The sequence below is a fragment of the Tursiops truncatus genome, chromosome 19, assembly GCF_011762595.2.
Source record: "Tursiops truncatus isolate mTurTru1 chromosome 19, mTurTru1.mat.Y, whole genome shotgun sequence".
NCBI classification, from domain to species: Eukaryota; Metazoa; Chordata; class Mammalia; order Artiodactyla; family Delphinidae; genus Tursiops; species Tursiops truncatus.
The window spans coordinates 35,254,159-35,280,023 of NC_047052.1; the positions used below are offsets into that span (position 1 = coordinate 35,254,159).

Sequence of the window (25,865 nt, forward strand, 5' to 3'; positions counted from 1 at the left end):
TTTGTTTGGCGACCTATTAACTTCATGAAATGGGATATCAAAATCTCTAGGATTTGAGAAGTTCTCAGTCATTATTTCTTTAAATTAGTTAAATTAGTTTTGTAGCCCCTTTTCCCTCTCTTCTCCTTCTGGAACTCCAATAATTTGCAAATTGTTTCCTTTGGCGGTATTCCATATATTATGTATGTTTTCTTCACTCTTTTTCCTTTGTTCTCCTCTGTCTGGATAATTTCAAAGTTCTTGTCTTCTAACTTACAGGTTCTTCCTCCTGTTGATACTCTCTATTACAGTTTTCATTTTATTTGTTGTATTCTTCAGCATGATTTTTTGGTTCTTTTTAATGATTCCTCTTTGTTAGACTTCTCATACGCATTTGAAGTAGTAGTCACCTCCTCCAGTCTTTACTAACTGCCTTTGGGAGAGAAATACCTTCTGTCAGCCCTGCTAGGGACACCGAGGTTTTCTCAGACGTTCTGTGGATTCCCCTGCAAAATTGCTCTTGTTAGGGGCCAGGGAAGCACAAATGAGGTAAGGCTTAGCCATGAATCTGATGTCACTACTACATATACTCTTGAGTAAGTCCCTTTGCCTCTCTGGGCCTTTGTTTCCTCTTCTGTTCAATGAGGAGTTTATAAAAGATTGCATTTGAGAATACTTCTAATTCTGACATGCCATAGGTTTATCAGCCATTAAAACTTCAGTGGGAATTGGTTTATTTTATGTTTATAGCCATGAAAAATTCCAGAGAGAATTCATAAGATGGGGACCCATGTATTTATAATAGTGAGGCTTCTGGTTGCAAGTGACAGAAACCAACTTGGTATATTTAGGTTAAAAAAGAGAATGTATTGATAGGATACGGGGAGCAGAATGTCATAGAACTCTAGGGCAAGAATAGAGCTGTGTATCAGGGAAGAACTGGAACTAGAAATAGAAAACCTTCAGGAATCATTCTCTTTTCTTTTCATTTAGGTGATTGGTGAATAGGGTGGTTGGTTTGTGGACTGGATGGGCACTCCCAAAAGGGTCCTCTCTACCTGGATTGTTGGTTTCCCTTTGGGGTAGTGGTTACAAAAGTGGGGGGATTGTGCGCTTGTTCAGATATGCCTGGTCCTGAGAGGTGGTCTCGTTGAAGTTCTCTGATCCTTGGGTGTGAGGACATGGGAACGTGGATGCACAAGCTTGGGTATCTGAAAGAATCAGAGAGAAAAAAGGGTTTGTATGTGTGGCAGACTTCATTCTGGGTCACAATAAGGCAGAAAATCCACCATCTTGGGGTTCTTTTGCCGGGCTGGGACTCAGTCTTGGTCATGGGCTGGCTCCTGGTAGAAAACCTGTAACAGGCTTTTCTGCTCCCAGTCAACCCAAAATGGGTTGTGGGGTCTCTGGCCACGCTCTCCCATGAATGTGGAGGGTTGATTGGTGAAACCAGGTCTGAGTGGTCAGAGAAAAGGAGCTGGTCTGGGTGGAGTAGGGGCTGCCTGATCTCATTCCAGAGTATCTTCTCATCTCCTCATCTCTCTGCTGTAGAGTGAAGGTCCCAAAGCCAGGAACCCAGGGCTCTAGACTGCCATCAAGATGGTGGGTGATGGCCCCTGCCTTATCTCTGATCTGGACTGGCGAGGCCAGCAGAGATCATTTTCAGAGAGATATGACCCCAGCTTGAAGACCATGATTCCAGTGAGACTCTATGCAAGGTAAGCCAGGAGGAGTATTGGAGGGAGGTCCTGGGCAGAACTTCTAGGAATCATTTCCAGCCCATCAGGAGAGTGGACCCTGACCCCGTTCCCCATGTTGCTGCTCTATATGCTTGTCCTTTTGTCTTTCCATCCATCTATCCATCCATCCATTTTTTTCATTTATTGACCATTCACTTCATGAATCCTCCTGTCCTTTGGTGAAAGGGAGACAATAGCAAATGTTTAAGAGAGCTTTCCATGTGCCAGGACCTGTTCAGGTGCTTTACAATCATCTTCTCATTCACTCTTCACAACCACCCTGGAGGTGTTGTGATTATCTTTATCTGATGGGTGAGTAAGTGAGACACAGCAAGGTTAAATAACTTGCACAAATTTAATCAGGTAGATTTTGCTTTGTAACAAACTGCCTCTACATTTAGTAGCCTGAGACAATTCCCATTTATTTAGCTTACAATTTTATGGGTGGGTCAGCAACTTGGGCTAAGCCTAGTTGGGTGATTCATCTGGTCTTGACCAGGCTTTCTTATGCATCTGCTGGTCAACGAGATGGTTATGCTTCTGGGGGTTGACTGGCTGGGGGAAGGTGGGCCACATGGGCTATGAACCTCGAGCAAGCTAACCTGCCCTTGATCACATAGTAATGCAGTAGGTGGCCAAGAGGATGAGACGAAGCATATAGGCCTTCTTGAGACTCAGGCTCAGAACCGGTACACCATTTCTTTCACTGCATTCTATTGGCCAAAGCAAGTCACAAGTCAGCACAGATTCAAGGTGTGGAGAAATGTCTTGAAGGAAGGAGCTCCAAGGGTCTGGGATACAGGTGAGGAGAGAGAATTGGGTCAGTTCTGAACCACAGAATAAGAACCCAGGCAGGCTGATTTCCAAGCTCACATGCTTAACTATAGCGTCATATTATAATATATATGTATTCTTAACATTACATTAACTATAACATTATAGAAAGCTGCCTTTTCTACATGAGAAGTGCCCTATACCCTGCCCTCTGAGCAGCAGAAGGCCAAGTAGCATCTTTATAATGAGGTGATACAGCACTGCTCTCTCCTAGAATCCATGGACCAAAGATACACCTGTGAGCCCTCTAAGGTGAGAGGTGAAGGTTGAAAAGTGAGGGCTTGGTGTACCATCCTTAGCCCCATGCAGAAGAGCTCTAACTACCCACCGTTTTGGCTCAATTTACAATTTCTTTGTGGAGAGGAAATGTGGGATAGTGCTTAAGAGGATGATGGGACCCTGGAGTCAGCAAGCATTGGGTTTGAATCCCTACTTCACCACTGAGCAGCTATAAGATTTTGGGCAAGTACCCTAACCTCTTTGTGCCTTAATGTTCTTGTCTATGAAATGGGATCATAATATTTCTCGACTACTTATCTCACTGAGCTGTTGTTAGGATTACATGAGGTAATGCATGACTTCATCATTAAAGTTACCCTTTAGGAAACATTTACTATGCACCAGGCACATAGTACCTTATTAATATTATCTTAGCTTGGGTTCTCCCAAAAGCAGAGGCTGAATGAAAAACTTGGATGCAGGTAGCTTCTTTGGGAGGTGATTTCAAGAAGCAGGAGGCAAGATTTAGGGAGAGTGGGGCAGGGAAGGAGAACATGGGGTGTGTCATCAGTGTCACTGCTGTAGACATGGGGACTGGATTCTACTAGGTCCCCCCAAGAAGTGTACAATTTTCCACCCATAGGATGGGTGGTGGGGGCATTTGTCCGTGGGCTCCTGTACTCCATTAGTTAGGTTTTCTTCTTGGGGACATTAGCCCCTTGCAATTCTGGGCTGCACTTATGCTCTGAGAAGACCCCAAACCCAGTAGTGAAAAGAGGTACAGGATATCTGTGAGATGGGATGCTGTCAGCATGAGCCTGAGCTGCACAGCGCTGTCCTCCACATCTGAGATCGGAGGTGGATGTGACAAAGATTCTTGACCACTGCGCCACCAGGGACTGCGACTCAGGACATCTTGACAGCATCTGCTACAAATACCAAGCTCTTTCAGGGCCTGGAATATAACAAACACTCAGCAATTAGTAGATACCACTCTTGTGTCTCTGACTCTCATTCCATCTTAGATGGCTAGTTCCTCAAGGGCAGAAACATATCTCTTCCTCCTTCTTCATTGTTTCTTCCTTTTCTTCTTCCTCCTCTACTTCCCTTTCTCCTTTCTCCCTCCCCGTCCTCCTTATTTATCTGCTAGCTAATATTTATGTAGCAGCTTACATGTATTAATCCTCACAATAAACCATGAGTTTGCCTCTAGCTCTTGCCTCCTTGGACAGCCTCACCTCTACTTTGGCACACTGTGCTCTGACCCTCCGCATTCTCCTGAGAGCAAAAGCCAGCCGTCCAACTCCTCTGATGATCAGCTACTGGGTCTCCATTTCCTCATGCCAAATGGAGCAGGTACCCTCTTTCCCATGGAGTGGTCACTGGTAAATATTCAACAACTGGCTCACTAAAAAATTCCCTGGTTCATAGCATTTGTCACTCTTTTGATGTAAATTCTCCTACCATGGCTGATTTCAACGTGATGTCACTGAGCGCAAAGTTGGGAACAGATGTATGGTGATAGAGCCCTATCCTGTGTGGTATTTCCACCACAGACACCACAGACTTATATAATCTAAAGAACAAATACGAGTAAAATCTAGTAAAATAATCTTGGAAGCTATGAGTTTTGAGTATTGATTGCCTTTGTCTTTAAGATAATTTACTTATATTTATGTAATTTAATTTTTAATATAGGCTGTGTTTAAGAACTGACTTGCAGAATTCCTAAAAATTGAACAATCAGCTCTTGCAAGCTGGTAGGAGGTGGCCCAGCACACCGCTGCTCATGGGGCTGATGATGTGAGTCACAGGTCTGAGCGTGGCTGTGGTTATCACTGTAGTTAAGAATTCCAGCCAGGGACTCAAGGCAATGACCCCAACAACCTGGAACACCGAGTGTTTCGCTTGTTTTAGGCTGGCACCCAACCCTGGGGATGACGCAGGGCTGCTATCCTTTGCCACATTCTCTTGGCTCACGCCAGTGATGATGAGAGGCTACAAGCACACGCTGACTGTGGACACCCTGCCCCCACTGTCACCGTATGACTCATTCGACACCAATGCCAAAAGGTACCAGGATTTGTCTGGGTCACATCTAGAGAGGAGCCCGCTTTGGGAAGGGACCCGTGAGTCCTTGTGTGTGCTCCCATTTCCCTTTGCGGAAATCAGCGCCCACTGGTTTGGTGGCTGTTCTCATGGCTTATCTCTGAGATGAGGGCTGGGCTGACTGACCTTCTTGGCCTAGTCTCTGGGGAGGTGAGTACTGGGGAGGTTTGGTAGGGAGAATGAACTTCTTGAGAGCCTGAGGCTTCAGGCTTCTGGCAGGGCCATCAGCTATTTTGTAGGATCACCACATCAGGGCAAGAGTGGCCGGAATCTCACTTCGCTCTGTGTTGGCTGGACACCACCTGGGCTGCTTCCAGGCATGGTGTTGTATTTCCCTTTAAAAATTGTCATTGGACTTTTAAAGAAATTTTTTATTTTATATTGGAGTATAGTTGATTAACAATGTTGTGTTAGTTTCAGGTGTTACAGCAAAGTGAGTCAGTTACACATATACATGTATCTATTCTCTTTCAAATTCTTTTCCCATTTAGGTTATTACAGAATATTGTGAGCTTTTATATTACAAAATATGTTTAGGTTGAACCAAATGAAAACTTCCAATATTTGACAATTTTGGCTTGCAAAAACATGTATTTCATTGATTCAACCTAATTCAGATTCATTATAGAAATGTTAAAGTAACAGAAGTTCAAGCAGTGGAAGTATCCCCACCGTACTCCAGCCCCACTCCCCAGAGGTCAGCACTGTTAAATGCTGGTGTGCATCTGTCCTGGATTTTTTCTACTCAGGTTAAACACACCCTGTGCTACCATCTTCTGCAGATCAATACCTCTTCTTCTTCCTCCTTACTCACAGGTCATCTTTTTTTCTTTGAACAAAAACTGAAGCATGCTATCTCATGGTTAACCATTTTGCTATTTTCAGTGAAGAGTTTATAAAGATTTTTCCACAGCCCAGAACCTCAACTTCATTCTTTCTAACAGCTGCATTGAACTTCAAGGTTCATGTCTTAAACAATGGGGAAGATCTCATCGCCCTCTCTCTGCATTTCTTTCTTCTGGAATTCTCTTTCTCTTTGGCCTCATATGCTTGAAGGGCTGGGAGTTATAATCATGCTCTTGCAATTGCTCCTACAATTGTGCATCCCCTCATCTGTGTCCTGCAGAAATCTCTGTCAGTAGTAGTTTCCAAAATCTATAGTCTGGAGAAAGTTGCCAGGGAGCACGGAGAGAAAGGGGCTGGACCAGTGCCTGTGGACCAGGTTTTCCTTCTACCTCTCTGTTGGTTTTTAATGTTGCCTTCCATCTACCCAACATCAACTTAGATCCTCTTCTCTTCTGTGCTAATGTTCTCCTCCAAAGGCTGACCCACCAAACACATGTTGACAACCTTAATAACACACTGTCTTCAGTCCATGCCTCTCTTCCAGACTCTGAGTTCATACACCCAGCATCCGACTGCACTTGGATGATTCACAAGCATCCTATATCTAAAGCTGCATTCTTTTTTTTGTTGTTTTGTTTTTGTTTTGTTTTTTTGTGGTACGCGGGCCTCTCACTGTTGTGGCCTCTCCCGTTGTGGAGCACAGGCTCCGGACGTGCAGGCTCAGCGGCCATGGCTCACGGGCCCAGCCGCTCCGCGGCATGTGGGATCTTCCCGGACCGGGGCACGAACCTGTGTCCCCTGCATCGGCAGGCGGACTCTCAACCACTGAGCCACGAGGGAAGCCCTAAAGCTGCATTCTTGATCTTCAGCCCCACCTGACGATGTTCCCTCTTCCCCCTTTCCCCATCTCTGTGAACTGTATTCCCGCAGTTGGTCAAGTCAGAAAACTGGGGCCCCTGATCCCCCTTCTCCTTTTCTCCCACATCTAATTCATCAGTAAGCCCTGTTGTCTTCCCTGACCACCTTTCCCTAAATCCAGTGTCAAGCCGCTGCCACCTCCCACCTGGATGCCGATAGTCTCCCACTGTGGTCTCCCTGCTTCCGTCTTTGCTCCCCACCCCCATAACCCACTACTCTCACAACAGCCAGATGTTCTTTTAGACATGTAAAATGATCTTGTCATGTTGGTTTAAAAGCCTGCAGTGGCTTCCTTGGCAATCTAATCTCCTTCGTGAGGACTGTGAGATCCCATGAGATCTGGCCCTGCCTTGCCTCCCCGTGTCCCCACACGCCTGTCACACTGGCCTCCTTTCAGATCTTTGAAATGGACAAACTCCTCCCTGCCCTGGAGAAGATTTTTTTCTTGGTTTCTCTGTTGCCTCAGTGTTTTTATCACAACCGGTATTGTGCCAGAGACAGGCAGGAGGAGGAAATCAAGGCCCGGAAAGAGCCCAAATGCCAGATACCAGCTTGTACTGTGTCAGGGCTCTGCCCGCTGCCTCGCTCATGTCCCATCCACCCTCCAGAAAAAGAAGGGAGAACAAATGCTATTCTTCTGAAGCCACCACTGCCAGGGATGGGGGTTGTGCTAAGAATTCTTGCAAAGTTTTTTCCATCAGAGTAGCTTTGAGCAGCAAGTGGGAATGTAAATCTTTTTCCTTCTTCCTGTTCTTTCATCACAGATTTCGAATCCTTTGGGATGAAGAGGTAGAAAGGATGGGTCCCAAGAAAGCCTCTCTGGGCCGAGAGGTCTGGAAATTCCAGAGGACGCGTGTTTTGATGGATATCATGGCCAATATCCTGTGCATTATCACGGCAGCCATAGGGCCGGTGGGCGCACTGGCCCTTCTTCTGCCTTGTCTCCCAGGTTCCCAGACTGGCAAAGAATGTCATTAGTTATTTTCTCTACGATCTGGTGGGTCTAGTACGTTGTTGTTATCTTTGCGCTCCTTGGGGGCGAATTTTCATAAAGCTAATCCTTTGTCAGGCACAGCAGCAGCCACTGAAATTAATTAAAAAGTTTGCCTCATAAAGTCAGCTTGCTGACATTAGCTGAGGCCTCCTGTACCTACCGTGACCCCCAGCAGCACACTTCTCTCTTCACCGCGCTGTTTTACAGATGATTCTCATTCCCCAAATCCTCCAGCAGACCCAGAGCACCTCCAGGAAGGTCTGGGTTGGCGTCAGCCTGTGCACAGCCCTTTTCACCACCGAGTTTACCAAAGTTCTCTTTTGGGCCCTTGCCTGGGCCATAAATTACCGCATGGCGATCCGGTTGAAGGTGGCCACCTCCACCCTGGTTTTCGAAAACCTGGTGTCGTTCAAGACGCTGACACACATCTCTGTTGGTAAGTTGGTCCAGAAGGAGTTTAACTTTAGGAAACTAAATTCCGAGTTTTCTGAATATGTGTGAGATGTGCTTCCTGGATGGACTATCTGCCCCCCTTTTGGTTGTCAATATCCTGCCCATCATGTCCCATCTCCTTGCTTAGTAAAGTGGTGGAGACTCAAAACACCAGAAGAATTGAGAGAAAGGAGAGCTCCATTCAAGCTGGAGAATTTGGAAAGGCTTCCCCGTTCCACTTGGGACAGGGCTTAGGGGTGACCTCATCCAATCCCTTTGACCATCAGTGAGGACACTGAAGCAGTACAGAGAATACTACAGCATTTAATAAAATTGATTGACTAATGGATCTGATGATTCCAACTGTGTAGTATTTGGGATGCCAAGTCCCAACAAAGACCATGCCTGTTGGACTTCAGAGTTGACATTTTCTTAAGCCCTCAATCCTTAGCAATAAAATCTTCGCCCTTTACACAAGAACATTTCCCTGGCCAAGGGAAACCTGGGTGGTGTGAGATAAGGGAAAAGACTTGTTTCTTTCTTACACTTGCTCTTTCAGTTTGTTCAAAATATCCTGTATCAATTATGATTAGATTCAGTTGCACATAACCGAAAACCTCCCAAAACAGTGGATTAAACAGGATGGATTTATTTCACTCTGTGTAAAAGGAGTCTGGAAGAGGATGATCTGGGGCTGGAGTGGGGACTTCCAGGCTTTTCTATTTTTCTTCATCACTACCTTAGCATGTGGCTCCCATAATGGTTCAGGATGGAAGCTGCAGGTCCAACCATCCCAACCATGTTTCAGAGAGCCGGTAGGAGGAAAGAGACTTCCAAGTTGAGTTGGCTCCCTCTAAGAATTCATCCCCAAAGTTCCATTCAGCACTTTGGCTTATACCTCATTGCCCTTAACATAATTACATGGTCACCATGCTTCCACAAAGGAGGCTGGGAAATGTGGTCATTTTGCTGGGCCCATGGATGCCCTGATTAAGCAGGGTTGTACTAATAAGGAAGAAGGAGATAGAGCTATCAGGTAGGCAGCTGGCAACCTCGCCGGCATGTTCCCAGGTGGTACTTAAGCCTTTCTTCATTGGGATTCTCAGTTCTAAAAGACAGGCCTCTCCAAAGTCACACTAAAATGAGACCCACGAAACTCACCCTGTTGGTCCTCTGACAATTCTCTCCCCCTATAAGTCAGTTTTTCTCTTCCTTCCTCAGACCCCCTCAGCCATTCCAAAAGCCTTCAGTTGAGGAAATGTTTAGGTGGCCCTTCCAAAGGCTGAACCCATGTGCTTTCTTTCCAGGTGCTCAATATACTATCAAGTGATAGTTATTCTTTGTTTGAAGCTGCCTTGTTTTGTCCCTTGCTAGCCACCATCCTTATCCTAATGGCTGTCTGTGTGGTGTACGCCTTTTTCATCGTGGGGCCCACAGCTCTCATCGGGATATCCGTGTGTGTGCTATTCATCCCCATCCAGGTAATGGCAGGTCTCTGCTGTTGTACTTCACACACACTCTCACTGAAGTGGACTTTGTGTCCAGGGCCTGGCCCTGAAGCCTGGGCCCTTACTTTGAGCTCACAAACAGTACAGTTCTTTTACAACTTGAATTTGAATACCCTGGGGAAGGGGAGCATGCTTCTTCAGTTTGGCAAAGTCCCCAGCACTTTCCTTGCATCCTGGCAATTCATGCATTGGCCTCATCTGCCCTGACCCCAGTCGTGTCCCCCAGAGCACGTCAGCCACAACTCAAGGGAAGGATTCAGCTGAGAATCTCGGGCCTGACACACTCCAATCCCTGGATTTTTAGGCCAACTGCAACTCAGCAATTCTCTGAACACACTGTTTGTACCTCGATTTCAGATGTTTATGGCTAAGCTCAATTCAGCTTTTCTATGATCAGCAATTTTAGTGACAGATCAGCGAGTTCAGACGATGAATGAGTTTCTGACCTGCATCAAGCTGATTTAAATGTACACCTGGGAGAAATCTTTTACGAACGCCATCCCAGGTAGGATGAGCAGTTGCTGAAAGAACCACTTACCCTGTAGAATGTGCTCTTCTAAGGGGTTCTTAAGGGTCCTGGGGCCGGGCATTCTGGAAGTTGGCTGAAGCGACCCCCGAGCTGATCTGTAGGCTTTTCAAAAAATTACAGAGATTTTAGAATAGACCCAAGGGCTCAGCAGGTGAGTGACATATGGTTTAGCCATACTGAGGTCAGTGAATCCTTGTACTGGCCAGTTACCTTTCACAAAAATAGTCCACTAAAACATTACGAGCAGGAGAAGAGCTGGCTCAGCCTATTTCCTTGACTGGGAAGATGTCCACACGGACACACGCACACACTAACATTTACACACATGTCCCCTCCTTGCCGGCAGCAGCCTCATCAGGATCGGATGTCTCACTGACTTGACATGCTTTGGGCAGATAAGAGAATGCATATATAGCTGTTTTGTTTTAAAGACGATATGAAGACTATTTCAATCAAATAAAAATGCAAATCTAATTGCAGGAATAGTTACGTAATTGCTGACATAGACTCAGGTGGTTGACCGGTTAATGATTTGAACCACCGTTACAACTAACTCTCTGGATCCACAATTACACTTTTAGACCAGCATGTAATTGGGCCTGAAGCTGTGTATCCACATTTTAGGAAGCAGCTTTAGAGAATCTGCTTTTGAGACTGCCAAAGGAAGTGCCCCAGGTTGGGATGCTGGCAGCCCTATTGTACCCTCTTTGAAGACATAGAAATACTTCCTCACACTCTGAACTCACTTTAATACAATTTATTTGATGTGATTAAATTTGATTCCATTTGACATCATTCAATTTAAAACTCAATTTAATTCAAGTCAGTTTAACTCAATAAATATGTGCCAAGTTCCTACTATGTGCAAGGCCATGGGAGTCACACAAAATAATTAGGAAAAGGGTCCCTAGTTTTAAAATTGAGGGAGGATGAGTTAACTAAGCTCAAAAATAGCTATTAGTTTGCTGGCTCTACTTCTAGAATATATCTGGAATCTTTCTGCTTCTCTTCATTCTACTGTCACCCTAGTCCAAGCAATGTCCTCTCCCTTCCAGCCTATGGCAAGAACTTCTGGATGCAACCCCTGCTTTCCTCCTTCCCCCTAAAACCCATGATGCACTCAGCAGCCAGAGTGACCTTTTAAAAATGTCAGTCAGATCTTGTCTCTCCCCTGCTGAACAAGCTTTAGTGGCCTCTTATCACACTTAGGTTTTTTCACGTTTAGGTCTTTTGGATGAAGTCCAGATTCCTTCCTATGGGCTATTAGATCCAGCACAGTCGGGCCCCTGCTGACCTCCTGACCTCATCACATCTTATCCCAGGCCTTGATACCTCAGCTTGAGCCACAGAAACCTTCTGTTTTTAGAACAAGATCCACACCCGTTCATGCCTCAGGATCTCTGCCGTTGCTGTTCCCTCTGCCTGGAATGTCTTCTGCTAGATGTTCATGCTGACTTTGTCTTGACTTTGGGTCTCCTGAAGTCAATGTCACTGACTCAAGAGGGCTTCTTTTTTTTTTTTTTGCGGTACGCGGGCCTCTCACTGCTGTGGCCTCTCCCGTCGCGGAGCACAGGCTCCGGACGCGCAGGCTCAGCGGCCATGGCTCACGGGCCCAGCCGCTCCGCGGCATGTGGGATCTTCCCGGACCGGGGCACGAACCCGTGTCCCGTGCATCGGCAGGCGGACTCTCAACCACTGCGCCACCCGGGAAGCCCTCAAGAGGCCTTCTTGACCACAGTCTCAAGCAGGTCCAGTCCCCATTCACCTCTTAATCACTTCATCCTGTTCATTTCTCTCATATCACCCAACACAGTTTGTAATTATCTTATTTACTTATTTGTTTCTTTATTGTCTATCGCCCCTACTGGAAAAGCTGAGACCCTGTTTGTCCCTATATTCCCCAGCACCCAGCACAGCCCCTGGCATATAGCAGACATCAGGTTAAAATGTGCTGAATGAGTGAACATGTGAATTAATTATAGGATAAAATGGGTAAAATGCCACAAAAGAAACTGAGAGGAGCTCCATGGGTGTGAGAGATGAGCCTCCTGGCAGAGGTAGCGTTTTAGACAGGCCCTGAAGGATATAGCAGGGATGTGGAAACAGATGGAGCTGGGGAAGCCCCCTGGGCAGGAGCAAAGGCCTGGAGGCTTTGCGTGGGGAGAAGGAGGTGGCTGGTGTTCTTGAGGGGAAGGGCGTGTGGACAGCATGCTTTGGATCCCAGCCTCTTAAGAGGCAAGTCACTTAACCTGCTAAGCCTTTCCTCTACTGTCAGAAGGGCATAATGATGGCTTCTGCCGTGTCACACTGTGGTGAGAGCAGCCGAGGGAGAGCGTGCCTGTGCAGGGTTCAGCCCAGCACCTGGTCTGTAGGCAGCCCTCAGCGAGAAGGGCTGTGACACCATGTTGCTAATGTGAAAGGGTTTTTGCAGAGGACGCTGGGATTGCCATTAAGGACTCTTTAAACAGCAGGGGAGGGAAGCTTGAATTTTAAGTGTGAGTGGTGCGGAGTCATGGCCTCATCTGGACTTACGGAAGGGAGATGTGCTCTTGGGTTTTTGCAGCTGTTCCTGAGACAAAGGGCAGGGGCCTCAATCTGGCAGTCTTCAGGCTGGCATATGTGTTTTGTTTGGCCCCTACAGTACTTTAACTTTTTCAATTAGTTCCCAACATTTAAGAGTAGGGAGATGTCTCATAAAATTCCACATTTCAGACTTCAAAACAGTCTGGTGAGCCTGGGACATCCTCGCTCTGGTATTGCTCTCTGCCCACTCCCTTCATTTACCTTACTTGCCTGACCCCTGTAGGCATCTGAGTGTATGACTCCTGACACACAGAGAATCAGATCAGGAGGGACCTTGGAAACCATCCAGCAATGGCAGCTGACATGTACTGAACCCCCAGTACATGCTGGCATTGTGCTCCGGGCTGTCTGTGCTTCCTCCCATTTAAACTTCACAACAAGAGCCCTTAACACTCATTTGCAGGAGAACAGGGCAGGAGTAATATGTTTCTTTTTTTAAAAATTGAAGTATAGTTGGTTTACAATGTTGTATTAGTTTCAGGTGTACAGTAAGTGATTCAGTTATACATATATATATTATATATGTATGTATATAATATATATATGTTCTTTTTCAGAGTCTTTTCCATTATAGGTTACAAGGTATTGAGTATAGTTCCCTGTGCTCTACAGTAAATCCTTGTTGTTTATCTATTTTATATATAGTAGTGTGTATCTGTTAATCCTAGACTCCTAATTTATCCCTCCCCCTTCCCCTTCCCCTTCGGTATCTATACTTTGTTCTCTATGTCTGTGAGTCTCTTTCTGTTTCCTAGATAAGTTCATTTGTATTACTTTTTTAGATTCCACATATAAGTGCTATCATATGATATTTGTCTTTCTCTGTCGGACTTACTTCACTTAGTATGATAATCTCTAGGTCCACACTTGTTGCTGCAAATGGCAATATTTCATTCATTTTTATGGCTGAGGAATATTCCATTGAGTAATACGTTTCTTAATGCTGGTGCTTGACAAGCAAAATAAGACCACCGTGGACTGCTTCTATTTCACAGATATAAGGAAGAGGGAAAGGAGATTACTGGAAAAAGCTGGATTTGTCCAAAGTGGAAACTCAGTGCTGGCCCCCATTGCATCCACCATAGCCATTGTACTGACATTCACCTGCCACATCCTCCTGAGATGAAAGCTCGCTGCCCCAGTGGTAAGCACCTCTTTAGAGCTGGCCTCTTCTGTACCCAACTCTGCAAGTGCCAGGTGGGTAGCTCCTCTGGCACTGGCATCAGATCACCCAATCACGGTGAGCCAGAAGACAGCAGAATTTCACCCTGACTTCTAAGACAAGTACTTGAGCTGACTGGGAGCCGAGGAGAGCTTAGTAGCAACTCTTATTCAGTCTACAGCAGGGCAGGGGTAGTAGTTAATGCTGGAACACAATTTTTCATTTGGACATTGAAACCAAAGGAGCCCTTGGCTATTTTATTCTTATTTATCCATATATACGCCAAGAAAAGAGTTGGTGAAAGTTCTCCGGGTGGGAGGGGTGTCAGTATTGGGAGAGGCAGTGTGGTGTCCAGATCAGGGTCCCCCTTGTTTAAAGCCTGACTCCACACTTGCTAGCTATGACTTACAGCAATTCACGGAACCTCTCTTGTCTCGGTTTTATTATCTGTAAATGGGGTGATGACAGTCCCTATCGTAGTGAGGATGGAAGTTGTCTTCCACAAAGCACTCGGTCAGCACCTCGAATGCGGTAAATGCTGCGTAAGTTGTTGCTGTTCTCATTAGCCTTATGCTCACCCAGGCCAGGCATATTCGGGTTGAAAACCTCAGAAGGAGAATTGGAGTGAACGTGAGGGGCTCAGGAGCTGAGCTAGAGAGGAAATGGCCCCTGACTGAAATAAAGAAACAAACATTTCAGATATTAAAGCAGCGTCTGAAGGGCAAGTTGGAAGAAAGAACGTAAAGGCAAGAAAAAGAGAGAGAGAGAATGAAATAAAAAAGGAGAGGTATGCTCACCAGAAAAGAATTGCACCAAAAATCAGGGATCTGGAGGGGAGGGACGTTTGAGAAGGCAGGATCCTCTTCTGGGGCATTCACTGTGGCGCTGTCAATCCAATTACTGCCCCGTGTTTCTTTGGGAGATACCTTAATTTTCTTAGTTTCTTCACACACATTTTTCTCTCACACACTCTGGGGGCTTGAACATAGCCATGAACCGAAAGCCAAAACGAACAGCAATGGTTGATGTACAGAATGAATGTTACTGGATTATAGCGGCTGCTGCCTACCATCCCAAACCAAAAAAATTTTTTTTCCCAGAACACACCAAGCAAATTAATTTGAAACCAAATTGAGTGCACATTGTTAATATTTTTTAAAACAATGATTTAGAAGAAATCTAGACCAAGAACAAATTCCCTGAATGCGAGGCTCGTATTTCTTTGGCCTAAGAATCCCTTTCAGTCTCCTCCTCTGCCAGAGCCACATGAGTAGGAGGTCAGCCCTGAGGAGCTGTCACATCAGGCAGCCCGGGGACTCTGCTAGCCAGGGCCTGGGCTTCCTGAGCCAAGATAGTACTCTAGGACCTGGGGGAGCTGAATTCTCTTTGGGGATGTATTTAGGACCAGATGTGATGAAGGGAGCATCTTTCATCATCCTCTTAATGAACTAACTAGGATTAGTTGAAGCCTGGGGGCCCTGTCCATGGGGCCCATTCAACAGCAGGAAGGATCACTCCAGATTTGTCGATGGAAGTTGTGTTTTTAATTTCTTAGATGGGTGGTTAGGGAGAGGCTGCTAATTACAAGGACAGATGAGAAGATGAAAGCTGAGAGATGAGATCATGCCCCCTGTGGGGCACCCACAGAGCAAGGAAACTTGTCTTCATTGAGGCTATATGATATTATCCACCCACCATGCAGGGCTCAGTGGGGAAGGCCCTAGTCAAGGGGGGTCATTGTTCATTGCTTTGGAAATGACAGTGGAACCAAGGCTCTCAAATTGGTCCCTTATGTGTGTGTGGAGGCAGGGCATGGAGGCCAGACCCTGAGGGCAGGAGAACCAGCAACCAGCCTGGGCCAGGCACATAATTCTAGGGAGCTTCCACCTTCAACACTGGTCTCTGTGTGGTATGTAAAAGGATGCTCTGTCTCTGAAGGGTCAGATGCCTCTGAAGCAACCGAGAGAAGGGGATAATTTAGGAAAAATCTGCATAGGTTTTTTTTGTTTTTTTTTTTTCACGGTACACGGGCCTCTCACTGCTGTGGCCTCTCCCGTTGCAGAGCACAGGCTCCGGACACTCAGGCTCAGCGGCCATGGCTCACGGGCCCAGCTGCTCCGTGGCATGTGGGATCTTCCCGGACCAGGGCACGAACCCGTGTCCCCTGCATCGGCAGGCGGACTCTCAACCACTGCACCACCAGGGAAGCCCTGCATAGGTTTTTGAAAGAATGGTCTAGGCCAAATAAGGATATGGTATGGATGGAGATTTCCAAAGGTCCTCAATTAGAGGCCCTTTTCAGACCTTATCCTCTGGATTGACAGAGATAAGGGGATAAGTTTCCCACCATTTTGGTGAAAATCCAAACGCAAAATAGTTTAAGATGTTAATACCTTCAATTTGCCAACCCATGATTTCTGAGCCATGAAATGAGAAAATTTTTCCTCTGAGAATCCCAACTGTGCTACTGTTTCTCATCTCAGGAAGTTTAATCCCCATGGACTTAATGGTTCAAAGCCAAGGCAACATCCCATCCTGAATTCTATACCTCTCTTTTGTTCTTCAGGCATTTAGTGTGATTACCATGTTTAATGTAATGGAGTTTTCAATTGCAATCTTACCTTTCTCGGTCAAAGCAGCAGCTGAAGTCAATGTCTCTCTAAGGAGAATGAAGGTATAACTAACACTGGGTGAGCAGGGAAGAAAGTTCTCATTTGGGGGCAGGAAAATTCCCAGATAAGGGGAGGCTGTGTCAACCCATTGGAGGGCTGGGTCACTGGTTTGGTGGGTGTTGGGAGAAGAGCCTCCATTCAGTGTTGGATACACAAATATGCATCAAGCAGGATATAGGCAGAGTATTATAGGTGGCCTGCCCTTTTAGTAAAACTGAGATGGAGTCTCCACCCAGGGAGATGATGTTCCTGACCCTCTACTCTTTCTCCAAGCCATGACTCTTAACTTGTTCCAGGAGTGGAGCTCAGTTTGCACTGAGCCATCTCCCCTTTGCCTACCTAGTTTGTCCTAGGATGTGTGTGGTGACAGAAGTGATGAAGACGGTGGCGGGGGGAGACACCATATTTATACACTCATTTAGTCATTTTATTTATTAATTTATTCATTCATCAAAGATTTACTGTGTGAGTCCCAAACAGGATCAACACAAAGAGAACCACATAAAGACACATTGTAATTAAAATGGCAAAAATTAAAGATAAAGAGAGACTATTAAAAGCAGCAAGGGAAAGCAGCAAGTTACATACAAGGAAACTCCCATAAGGCTATCAGCTGACTTCAGCAGAAACTCTGCAGGTCAGAAGGGAGTGGCACGATATATTTAAAGCGATGAAAGGGGAAAAACTACAACCAAGAATACTCTACACCACACGACTCTCATTCAGATTTGATGGAGAGTTCAAAACTTTACAGACAAGCAAAAGCTAAAAGAGTTCAGAACCATCAAATCAGCTTTACAAGAAATGTTAAAAGGACTGTTCTAAGCTAGAAAGAAAAGAACACAACTAGAAACATGAAAATCACAAAAGGAAAAAGTTTATCAGTAAGGGCAAATATACAGTAAAGGTAGTTAATCAACTATGTATAAAATTGGTAGGAAGGTTAAAAGACAAAAGTAGTAAAATCATCTAAATCCACAATATATAGTTAAGGGATAACAAAACAAATTGATGTAAAATATGGAAAAACAGTACTTGTGGGGGAAGAGAGTAAAAACTCAGGGTTGTTAAAATGCATTTGAAATTAGGAGATCAGCAACTTAAAATAATCGTGTATATATATGTATAGATTGCTATATATAAACCTCATGGTAACCACAAACCATACATTTATAATAGATAAACACACACACAAAAAAGAAAGGAATCCAAACATAACACTAAAGATAGTCATCAAATCACAAAGGAAGAGAACAAAAGAAGAAAAGAACAAAAAAGAACTACAAAAACAACCCCAAGACAATTAACAAAATGACAATAACTACCCATTATTACTTTAAATGTAAATAGACTAAATGCTCCAACCAAAAGACATAGAGTGGCTGAATGGATATGAAAACAAAACTGATATACATGCTGCCTGCAAGAGACTCACTTCAGATCTAAAGACACACACAGATTGAAAGTGAGGGGATGGAAAAGGCATTCCATGCAGATGGAAATCGAAAGAAAGCTGGAGCAGCAATACTTATATCAGAAAAAATAGACTTTAAAACAAAGACTGTTACAAGAAACAAAGGCATTATGTAATGATCAAAGGATTGATCCAAGAAGAAAATATAACAATTATAAATACATATGCACTCAACATAGGACCCTCTTAAATATATAAAGCCAATATTAACAGATATAGAGAAATTGACAGTAGCACAGCAAAGGAAAGCATTGGCAAAACGAAAAGACAACCTACTGAATGGGAGAAAATATTTGCAAATGATATGACTGATAAGGGGTTAATATCCAACATATATAAACAGCTCATACAACTCAACATCAAAAACCCAAACAACCCAATTAGAAATGGGCAAAAGAACTGAATAGAAATTTTTCCAAAGAGGAAATGCAGATGCCAACAGGCACATGAAAAGATGCTCAACATCGCTAATCATCAGGGAAATACAAATCAAAACCACAATGAGATATCACCTCACACCTGCCAGAATGTTTATCATCAAAAAGAACACAAATTACAAATGTCGGGGAGGATGTGGAAAAAAGAGAACCCTCGTATACTGTTGGTAGAAGGTAAATTTGTGCAGTCACTATGGAAAACAACACGGTGGAGGTTCCTCAAAAAACTAAAAATAGAACTACCATATGACCCAACAATTACCCTCTGGGGTATATATATCTGAAGAAAACAGAACACTAATTTGAAAAGATACATGCACCACAATGTTCATAGCAGCATTATTTACAAAAGCCAAGATACGGAAGGAACCTAAGTGTCCATTGAGAGGTGAATGGATAAGGAAGATCGTGGTACATATACACAATAGAATATTACTCAGCCATAAAAAGAATGAAAATTTGCCATTTGTATGAACGTGGATGGACTTGGAGGGCATTATGCTAAGTGAAATAAGTCAGACAAAGAAAGACAAATACTAAATGATATCATGTAAATGTGAAGTCTAAAAAAGTAAAGCAAAATACCCTGAATATAACAAAAAGGAAACAAACTCACAGATATAAAGAACAAACTAGTGGTTACCAGTGGGGAGAGGGAAGGGGAAGGGGCATGATAGGAACAGGGGATTAAGCGGTACAAACTGTTATGTATAAAATAAATAAGCTACAAGGATATATTGTACAGCACAGGAATATAGCCAATATTTTATAATAACTTTAAATGGAGTATAATCTATAAAAACTTTGAATCACTGTGTTGTGTATGTGAGACTAATATGGTAAATCAACTATATCTCAATTAAAAAAAAGATTTACTGTATGCTTCCTATATGCAAGGCACTGTGGAAAATGCAAATATAAGGAAGAGAGTCTTTACTCTTAAGAGCCTCCAGTCTAATACAGGACCAGGTATCCCAGTAATTGCTATATATAGTAAGGGTGAAAGTGATGTGTAGGAAGGGCAGATAAAGTGGTTTTGAAGTTGAGGCAAGGAAAGGAAAAGGAGAAGCACATTTCAGTCAAGAGAACAGTGCGTTCAGACCTCTGTGAATTGATTGGAAGATCTTATTTACTCATGTCTGAAATGTGGATGTCATTTTAAGCATCCTAGGTGCCTGTATCCCTCTTCTCCCTTACCATCCACATTGAACCAATCAAGAATCCTGTTGGGACTTCCCTGGTGGTGCAGTAGTTAAGAATCCTCCTGCCAATGCAGGGGACACGGGTTCGAGCCCTAGTCCGGGAAGATCCCACATGCCGCAGAGCAACTAAGCCCATGCACCACAGCTACTGAGCCTGCGCTCTAGAGCCCTTGAGCCACAACTTCTGAGCCAGTGTGCCACAACTACTGAAGCCCACGTGCCTAGAGCCTGTGCTCCGCAACAAGAGAAACCACTACAATGAGAAGCCTGCGCACTGCAACGAAGAGTGACCCCCACTCGACACAACTAGAGAAAGCCCGCACACAGCAACGAAGACCCAATGTGGCCAAAAATTTAAAAAAACAAAAAAAGAATGACACAAATAATAGTTAAAAAAAAAAGAATCCTGTTGACTCACCTCCTGATCACTGTATTCCTTCAATTTTAAGAGGCACCATTTATGAGACTGGATTGGAAGGTGCACTGTTGAGTTATTACATTTTGAACAAAACACAGAGTTAACCTCATGACATTAATTGTGTAACAATACCCAATATCTTAGACTAGAGGAACAATGCTATTTCTTGACTCCACAACCTCCACTCTGTCCCTAGTGTCATCACCTTCATTCAAGAATTCATAGTCTCTCATCTGAACTATCACAGTGACTGAAGAACCAATTGTCTTTTTCCAATGTTGTCCTTTTCAAATACATATTGCACTGTTAATTGAGCTTTAAAATATTTGTCTGATCACTGACATTAACCTGCTTGAAATCCTTGTCCTTCACTCTCCAGGACTGAGCCTGAGTCCTCCATCAGCACATCCTCAGTTATGTCTCCACTTCATTCCTTATCCCCTTCCTACCTTGAGCTCTGGCCCTTGGTTATACTGAACTTCTCGTCTTATACCTCTCATCCCCCCAAACCATGCTATTGCCTGTTTTTGCTCATGCTGTGCCCTCTACTAGAAAGCTCTCCTCCCCTAACCCCTCCCTCATCTTTGCCTGTACAGCACTGTACAGACTCAGCTCAGGCATCAATTACATGGGCCTCCAGGATGTGGAGCCAAGTGTCCCATCCCTGGCAGTTACAGGGATTTGTCCCTGTCACATTTCACTGAAATGATCTGTGCATGTTCCCATCTCCGCCTGGACTGCAGTCTCTTCAAGGACAGGAAGCACGCCTTATTACTAATATTTGCATTTCTGTTGTTTACCCCAGAATCTGGCACAGAGTAGGCACTGGGCAGGTGTTTTGTTGAACTGAGCTGAGTGGGGACTTAGGAAGAAGACACAGCAGAGACAGAACATGTGACCTTGGTTTCATAAGCATTAGTGTCAAGCAGTGAAGCCAACCACCGAAAGACTGGCAAAAGCTGGCCATCTTGGGCATAAGGGTAAATTGTAGCTGGGATCAGCATTCTCCAATGTGGGTGACCCAGATAGGCCTTGTGCTTAAAAAGGCAACCGTTCTACATAGTATGAGCTAATAGACTATTTTTGCTGCAGCTTCTCCTGGTGGAATATCTTCAGAATACCTTTCCTGGATGTCCCAGGTAGAATTCCCAAGATTATGATTTGGGGTCATTAGAAGATATACTGGGATGATTCTTGCAAATGGATGACGTCTGCCAAGTTAATTTTGTTTCTTTACTCTTAGAAAATTCTCATAGCTAAAAGCCCCCCATCTTACATCACCCAACCAGAAGAGCCAGATATGGTCTTGCTTTTAGCAAATGCCACCTTGACATGGGAGCAAGAAACCAGGGGGAAAAGTGACCTAAAGAAAGTGCAGAATCAGAAGAAGCATCTTCTTAAGAAACAGAGGCCAGAGGCATACAGTTTGAGTCCATCGGGTCAGGGAGTCACCAGTGCCCAGGAGCAACATGGCAGCCCCAAATCGGTTCTGCACAATATAAGCTTTGTGGTGAGAAAGATGGGTATGTGTTCCAAAGGTGTGGCCTCCATCCTTCTTCCTTGTGTCACAGGACCATGGCCTTCTCAAGGCTGAATATAATTCAGTTTGAGCAGGAGGTCGTGGTGGGATGTCTCCATTTCTCCCCAAATTTTAAAGCTATGCAAATGAACCCTGGAGACATCTCTTCAAGCTGAGAGAATACTGTTGTCTTAGTGGTTGTATTAGTGCCGATCTTCAAATTCCACAGGAGTTGAGAGCCAGTTGCAGTGTTTAATGGACAATCCATTTCAGGTGGCTAGACTCAAACTGACTAGCTTTCATAAGTCTTTTCAGATTTGTTCTTAATTTCACGTTGAAGTCCAGTAATAGATTATAATAGCTGACAGTTATGAGCAATTTCTGTTTACGAGGCACATAATTAACTCATTTAGCTACCCCAATAACCTTACGAGGTGGGGGTATAGCTGCCCCACTTTATGACTGAGGAACCGGAGACACAGCAGGTTAAATAACTCGTCCAAGTCATACAGCTCGAAAGTGGCAGAAGAGGGCTTCACACCCAGGGTGCCTGGTGCCACCACCTGCTCTTAACCACCAAGCGACGCTGCTCTTGTAAAAAGCAAAATGAGTGCCACAAGCAGCCTAGGAACAGAAGCCGGCCAGATTCTGCTGACTGCCTCCCTCCCCTCGGGATTCGGGGGTGGAGTCCTTAGAGCAGCTCTGCATTTGGGGAATGTTTGACCTTCTGTTGCATGTGGTTTTCTTGCCCTGGGTACTCGTCAGCCCACAGCCCGATGGCAGTGTTGATTTTGCTGCAAAGGGCTCAGCATTAATCTTGTGCCTAATATTTTAATCTCCCGTCTTGTTGACTCACCCTTTCCCCATGTGAGCACTATAGAGGGAGAGGTTCTTATGTATTATGTGATGCTAGGCTCAGTAACTGGGGTAGAGTGATACCTCGTAGCTAACAAGGCTCTCTGCACATATTCATTGGAAATGATATTTGGTTGGCTGAGTGCAATTGAGCTTGGCTCTCAGTGAAGTCTTGCTGTGTGCAGCCCACTTGCTTTCTCATCACTCTTCCCCGCCTCTGACGTGCAGCACCCAGATTACTTCAACCATGTCTTCAGTGTTGCTCCAGAGAGGACTCAGTGAACAGCTCTTGTGTTGTAAAGAAGCCTCCTCAGCCCTTCAATCGCTTTCCTCCTTTTCAGTACGTTGGTGGCTCATGACTTGTCGTCAAGGACATGGTCAAATATTTTGTGAAATAAGGTGAAGACAAAGGGTGCAACACAATATCTTGGGGATTAGGGCTATGCCTCTCTAGCCTGGTGGACCCGGGCTCCAGTCCCAGCCACTCGCCAGCTGCATGGCCTTAAGCATATTGCCTAACCTCTTCAAGCCAGTTTCTTTACCTGCTCCATGGGTATTTTAATAATAGTACCCACTTCACAAGGTGGATGGGAGGACGGAAAGACACATCACGCACAAATGCTAAGTCCCCACGGACGGGAGCTATTGCTGTTGCCTTTTTCCTCTAACAATCATGTCCAGCTTAAGTGCTGCCCTTAAATGTCCTAAACTCAAGGCATCTATGCTTTTCCAAATTTAGTTCTAAGATTCCATTAGACCATAGCCTCCTTGAGGTCAGGGTACGTATCTGTGAACTTGTTCACAGTCGTGTGGCCTTACACTGAGCCCAGAGCCTGGCACAGAGTAGGTTTCCAATAATGTTTTCCAAATAATCAGAAACTCAGGGGTGCAGGCCTCATGGATTTCCTGCTGAAGACAAGGATGAATCTAGAAGGCTTAGATCTGGCCACAAGTAGTGGACAGGACTCAACTAAGAGCCAAGTGTCTAGGGAAGCTGGATCCATCCCTGTGTCTCTTTGTCCCAAAGTCTTCATAATGCCCCGGCTGCTTGTAGTCCTTTTGGTGGAATTAAAATGGATCCGCTTCACTTACCTGCAGCGCCAGTGACAGTAAAGGCAGGGACTGCGTCTACCTTGATCACTGCTTTATTGCCAGTGCCTAGTGCAGTATCTGGTGTTCAGTAAAGACTTATCCAAGGGCTGAATGATGACAGGCAACAACCCTCTTGTGCTGGGGGTAGCAGGCAGGCGAGGGGCCCTCTGGTCTAGCTCAGGTGGGAAAGAAGCCACATTTGGCCCCGTGCTGGGCATCTTTGCTCTGAGGCATCACTGGGAGCAGGTCTCAGTGAGAATGTTCTAGATGTTCCAACTGCTGCATTGCAATATCTGCTTGAACACAAGAGTGGTCTCACCTCAGAGTCTCCACATGGACTCCTATTCTGCCAGCCGTGCCCCACCCTCCATAACTACGCAGCTCACTCCCTTGCCCCCTCCGGGCCTTACTCAGACATCACCTGTAGCAGGTACTGTCAGTGACCCATCTGTGTGGCCTGGCCATCTTCCAGCTGCCAGATCTGCATCTGTGTGCCTGAGGGCCCTCCCCACCACCCTCAGTAAGCCGAGGGAGCAGCTCTCAAACACTGACTGTTGGCTATTTAACCTGACTCCCTCAGCCATTGCGGGGACAAAGCCATGCTCAGTTTCCGCAATTCCTTGAGTTTCCCAGCAGCATTGAGCTTCATTTGCCTCCTGTGGGAGCTGACCTAACAGCACTCCCTTGATGGGCCACCTTCCTCCTCCTGTACCATCCCCCTCCCCGCAGCGGGTGTTTTCTGCACCTCCCCAGCAAGCTACCTTCACTCAATTCCTTGCTTTGGGGTCTCCTTCTGGGAGAGCTCAAGCTAAGAGGTCCACATGTCCAGTAAGGCTCCCCGCCCCCATCTCCTTGCTGCTTTATCTGCTCCCATGGCACGTATCTGACATACTCCATATTTTACTTACTTATCTTGTTTACTGTCTCCCCAACTAAAACATAAGCTCCGTGCGGGCAGACCCAGACTTTTGACTGTGATGTTCTCTGCTGTATTGTGCTATTGCTGGTGTTCAGAACAGCACCTGGCACAAAGCAGGCTTTAGCAATGATTTGTCAGCTGGATTGATAGATCTGCGGCTGTAGAAAAGTCCATGAAGCCAACACGCTGGAACAGCCTAACTGCTCAGTAATTTCAGACTGAGTTGTGATGCAGGAAGGATGCTTTAAGAGGACTTTTAAACAGCACCTGGCCTCCTGTACTTGCAGGCTGTCACTGTCCCTCTGGGCTATGCAGCCTTTGATGTCCATTAGATTTACTTTCCTGGAGTCGGCACAGGACCACCCTCCTGTTCAGGGCCTGTGTGTCCCAGAGCAGCGCAAAGCTGTTCTGCACTGGTGCTTATACATGATTTCTAGAAGCCCTCCGGGTGCTGTGCTGGGGTGTGCAGAGGAGGCTCTTAATTAAGACTGAGGCTCCTGCCTCCTATGAGGCCGTGTATCAGGGTTGGGGGGTGAGGCTGCAACTGCCACCTCACAGAGCCAGCAGTGCCCCACTGGTCCCTGCCTGGCCTGGCCAGTGCAGTTTGGTGGTGACCCTCTAAGAACTCGGAGAATGACTGTCTTTTTTCTCTTTCTCTGGTAGGGGAAGGTCTTGGGCATCTGTGGGAATGTTGGAAGTGGAAAGAGCTCCCTCCTTGCAGCTCTCCTAGGACAGGTAAGCTGTGTGCTGAGCGTTGTGACGATGGAGTGGCTCCCTGCCGGCCGCGTTTGGGGCCCTGGGCTCGGCCGTACTGGACTCTGTGCTCATAGTTAACGGTGATGCCCAGGAGGTCAATGCACTTGGCAGTTCCAGGCCCATGGCAGGCGGGGCAGGGCCTTCCACGCACTGTCCCCGGTTTGCCTCCTGAGGACATGAGTTAAGCAGCGATAGCTTCCTTGCCTGGAGCTGCATCTTGGTCAAAGGAAGCAATGGGTCATTAAATCCATGGTTTTCTCATGACATGCTTGGCCTGTGCCAAATAGAAAGGCCGGCCAGGCAGCTTGGCGGGGAAAATCCCAGGAACCTGCGACTCTCGGTGACTTTAGATCCATCTCCATTTCCCCAGCGTCTGCCCTGAGCAGCTGTTCCTCAATGGAGGAGGGGCTGAATGAATGTGTGAACCAAAGTACACATCGTGGTAACAAGGGAGGGCGGGTGCACTCTCCTCCTTTGTCTGCTACTTCTAGCTGCTTGACCCCAGGGAAATGGCCAAGCCATTCACTGTATCCACAGTAAATGAATAGTTCACAGTTGCCAAGGCTTCTCATTCCAAATGAATGAGAAACTTTCTGGGGAAAGAAATTAAGTTCTCTTTCTCTCCACTCTGTGTTCCTAAAGGGAAGTTTGGACACCTGGGATTGCCTT

The 25,865-nt window shown here is 45.5% G+C and overlaps 1 protein-coding gene across 1 annotated transcript in view; it reads left to right on the top strand.

Moving 5' to 3' along the window:
• Positions 1–1,578: 1,578 nt before the first annotated feature.
• The window catches only part of LOC101338669 (ATP-binding cassette sub-family C member 12), a 59,622-nt gene continuing 35,335 nt past the window's right edge, over positions 1,579–25,865 (top strand). The window contains 10 exon segments of the mRNA XM_073796775.1: positions 1,579–1,697; positions 4,689–4,844; positions 7,409–7,556; positions 7,846–8,082; positions 9,378–9,551; positions 9,936–10,083; positions 13,686–13,834; positions 16,419–16,526; positions 21,299–21,595; positions 25,104–25,175. Coding sequence (XP_073652876.1) covers positions 1,579–1,697; positions 4,689–4,844; positions 7,409–7,556; positions 7,846–8,082; positions 9,378–9,551; positions 9,936–10,083; positions 13,686–13,834; positions 16,419–16,526; positions 21,299–21,595; positions 25,104–25,175 — 1,608 coding nt within the window.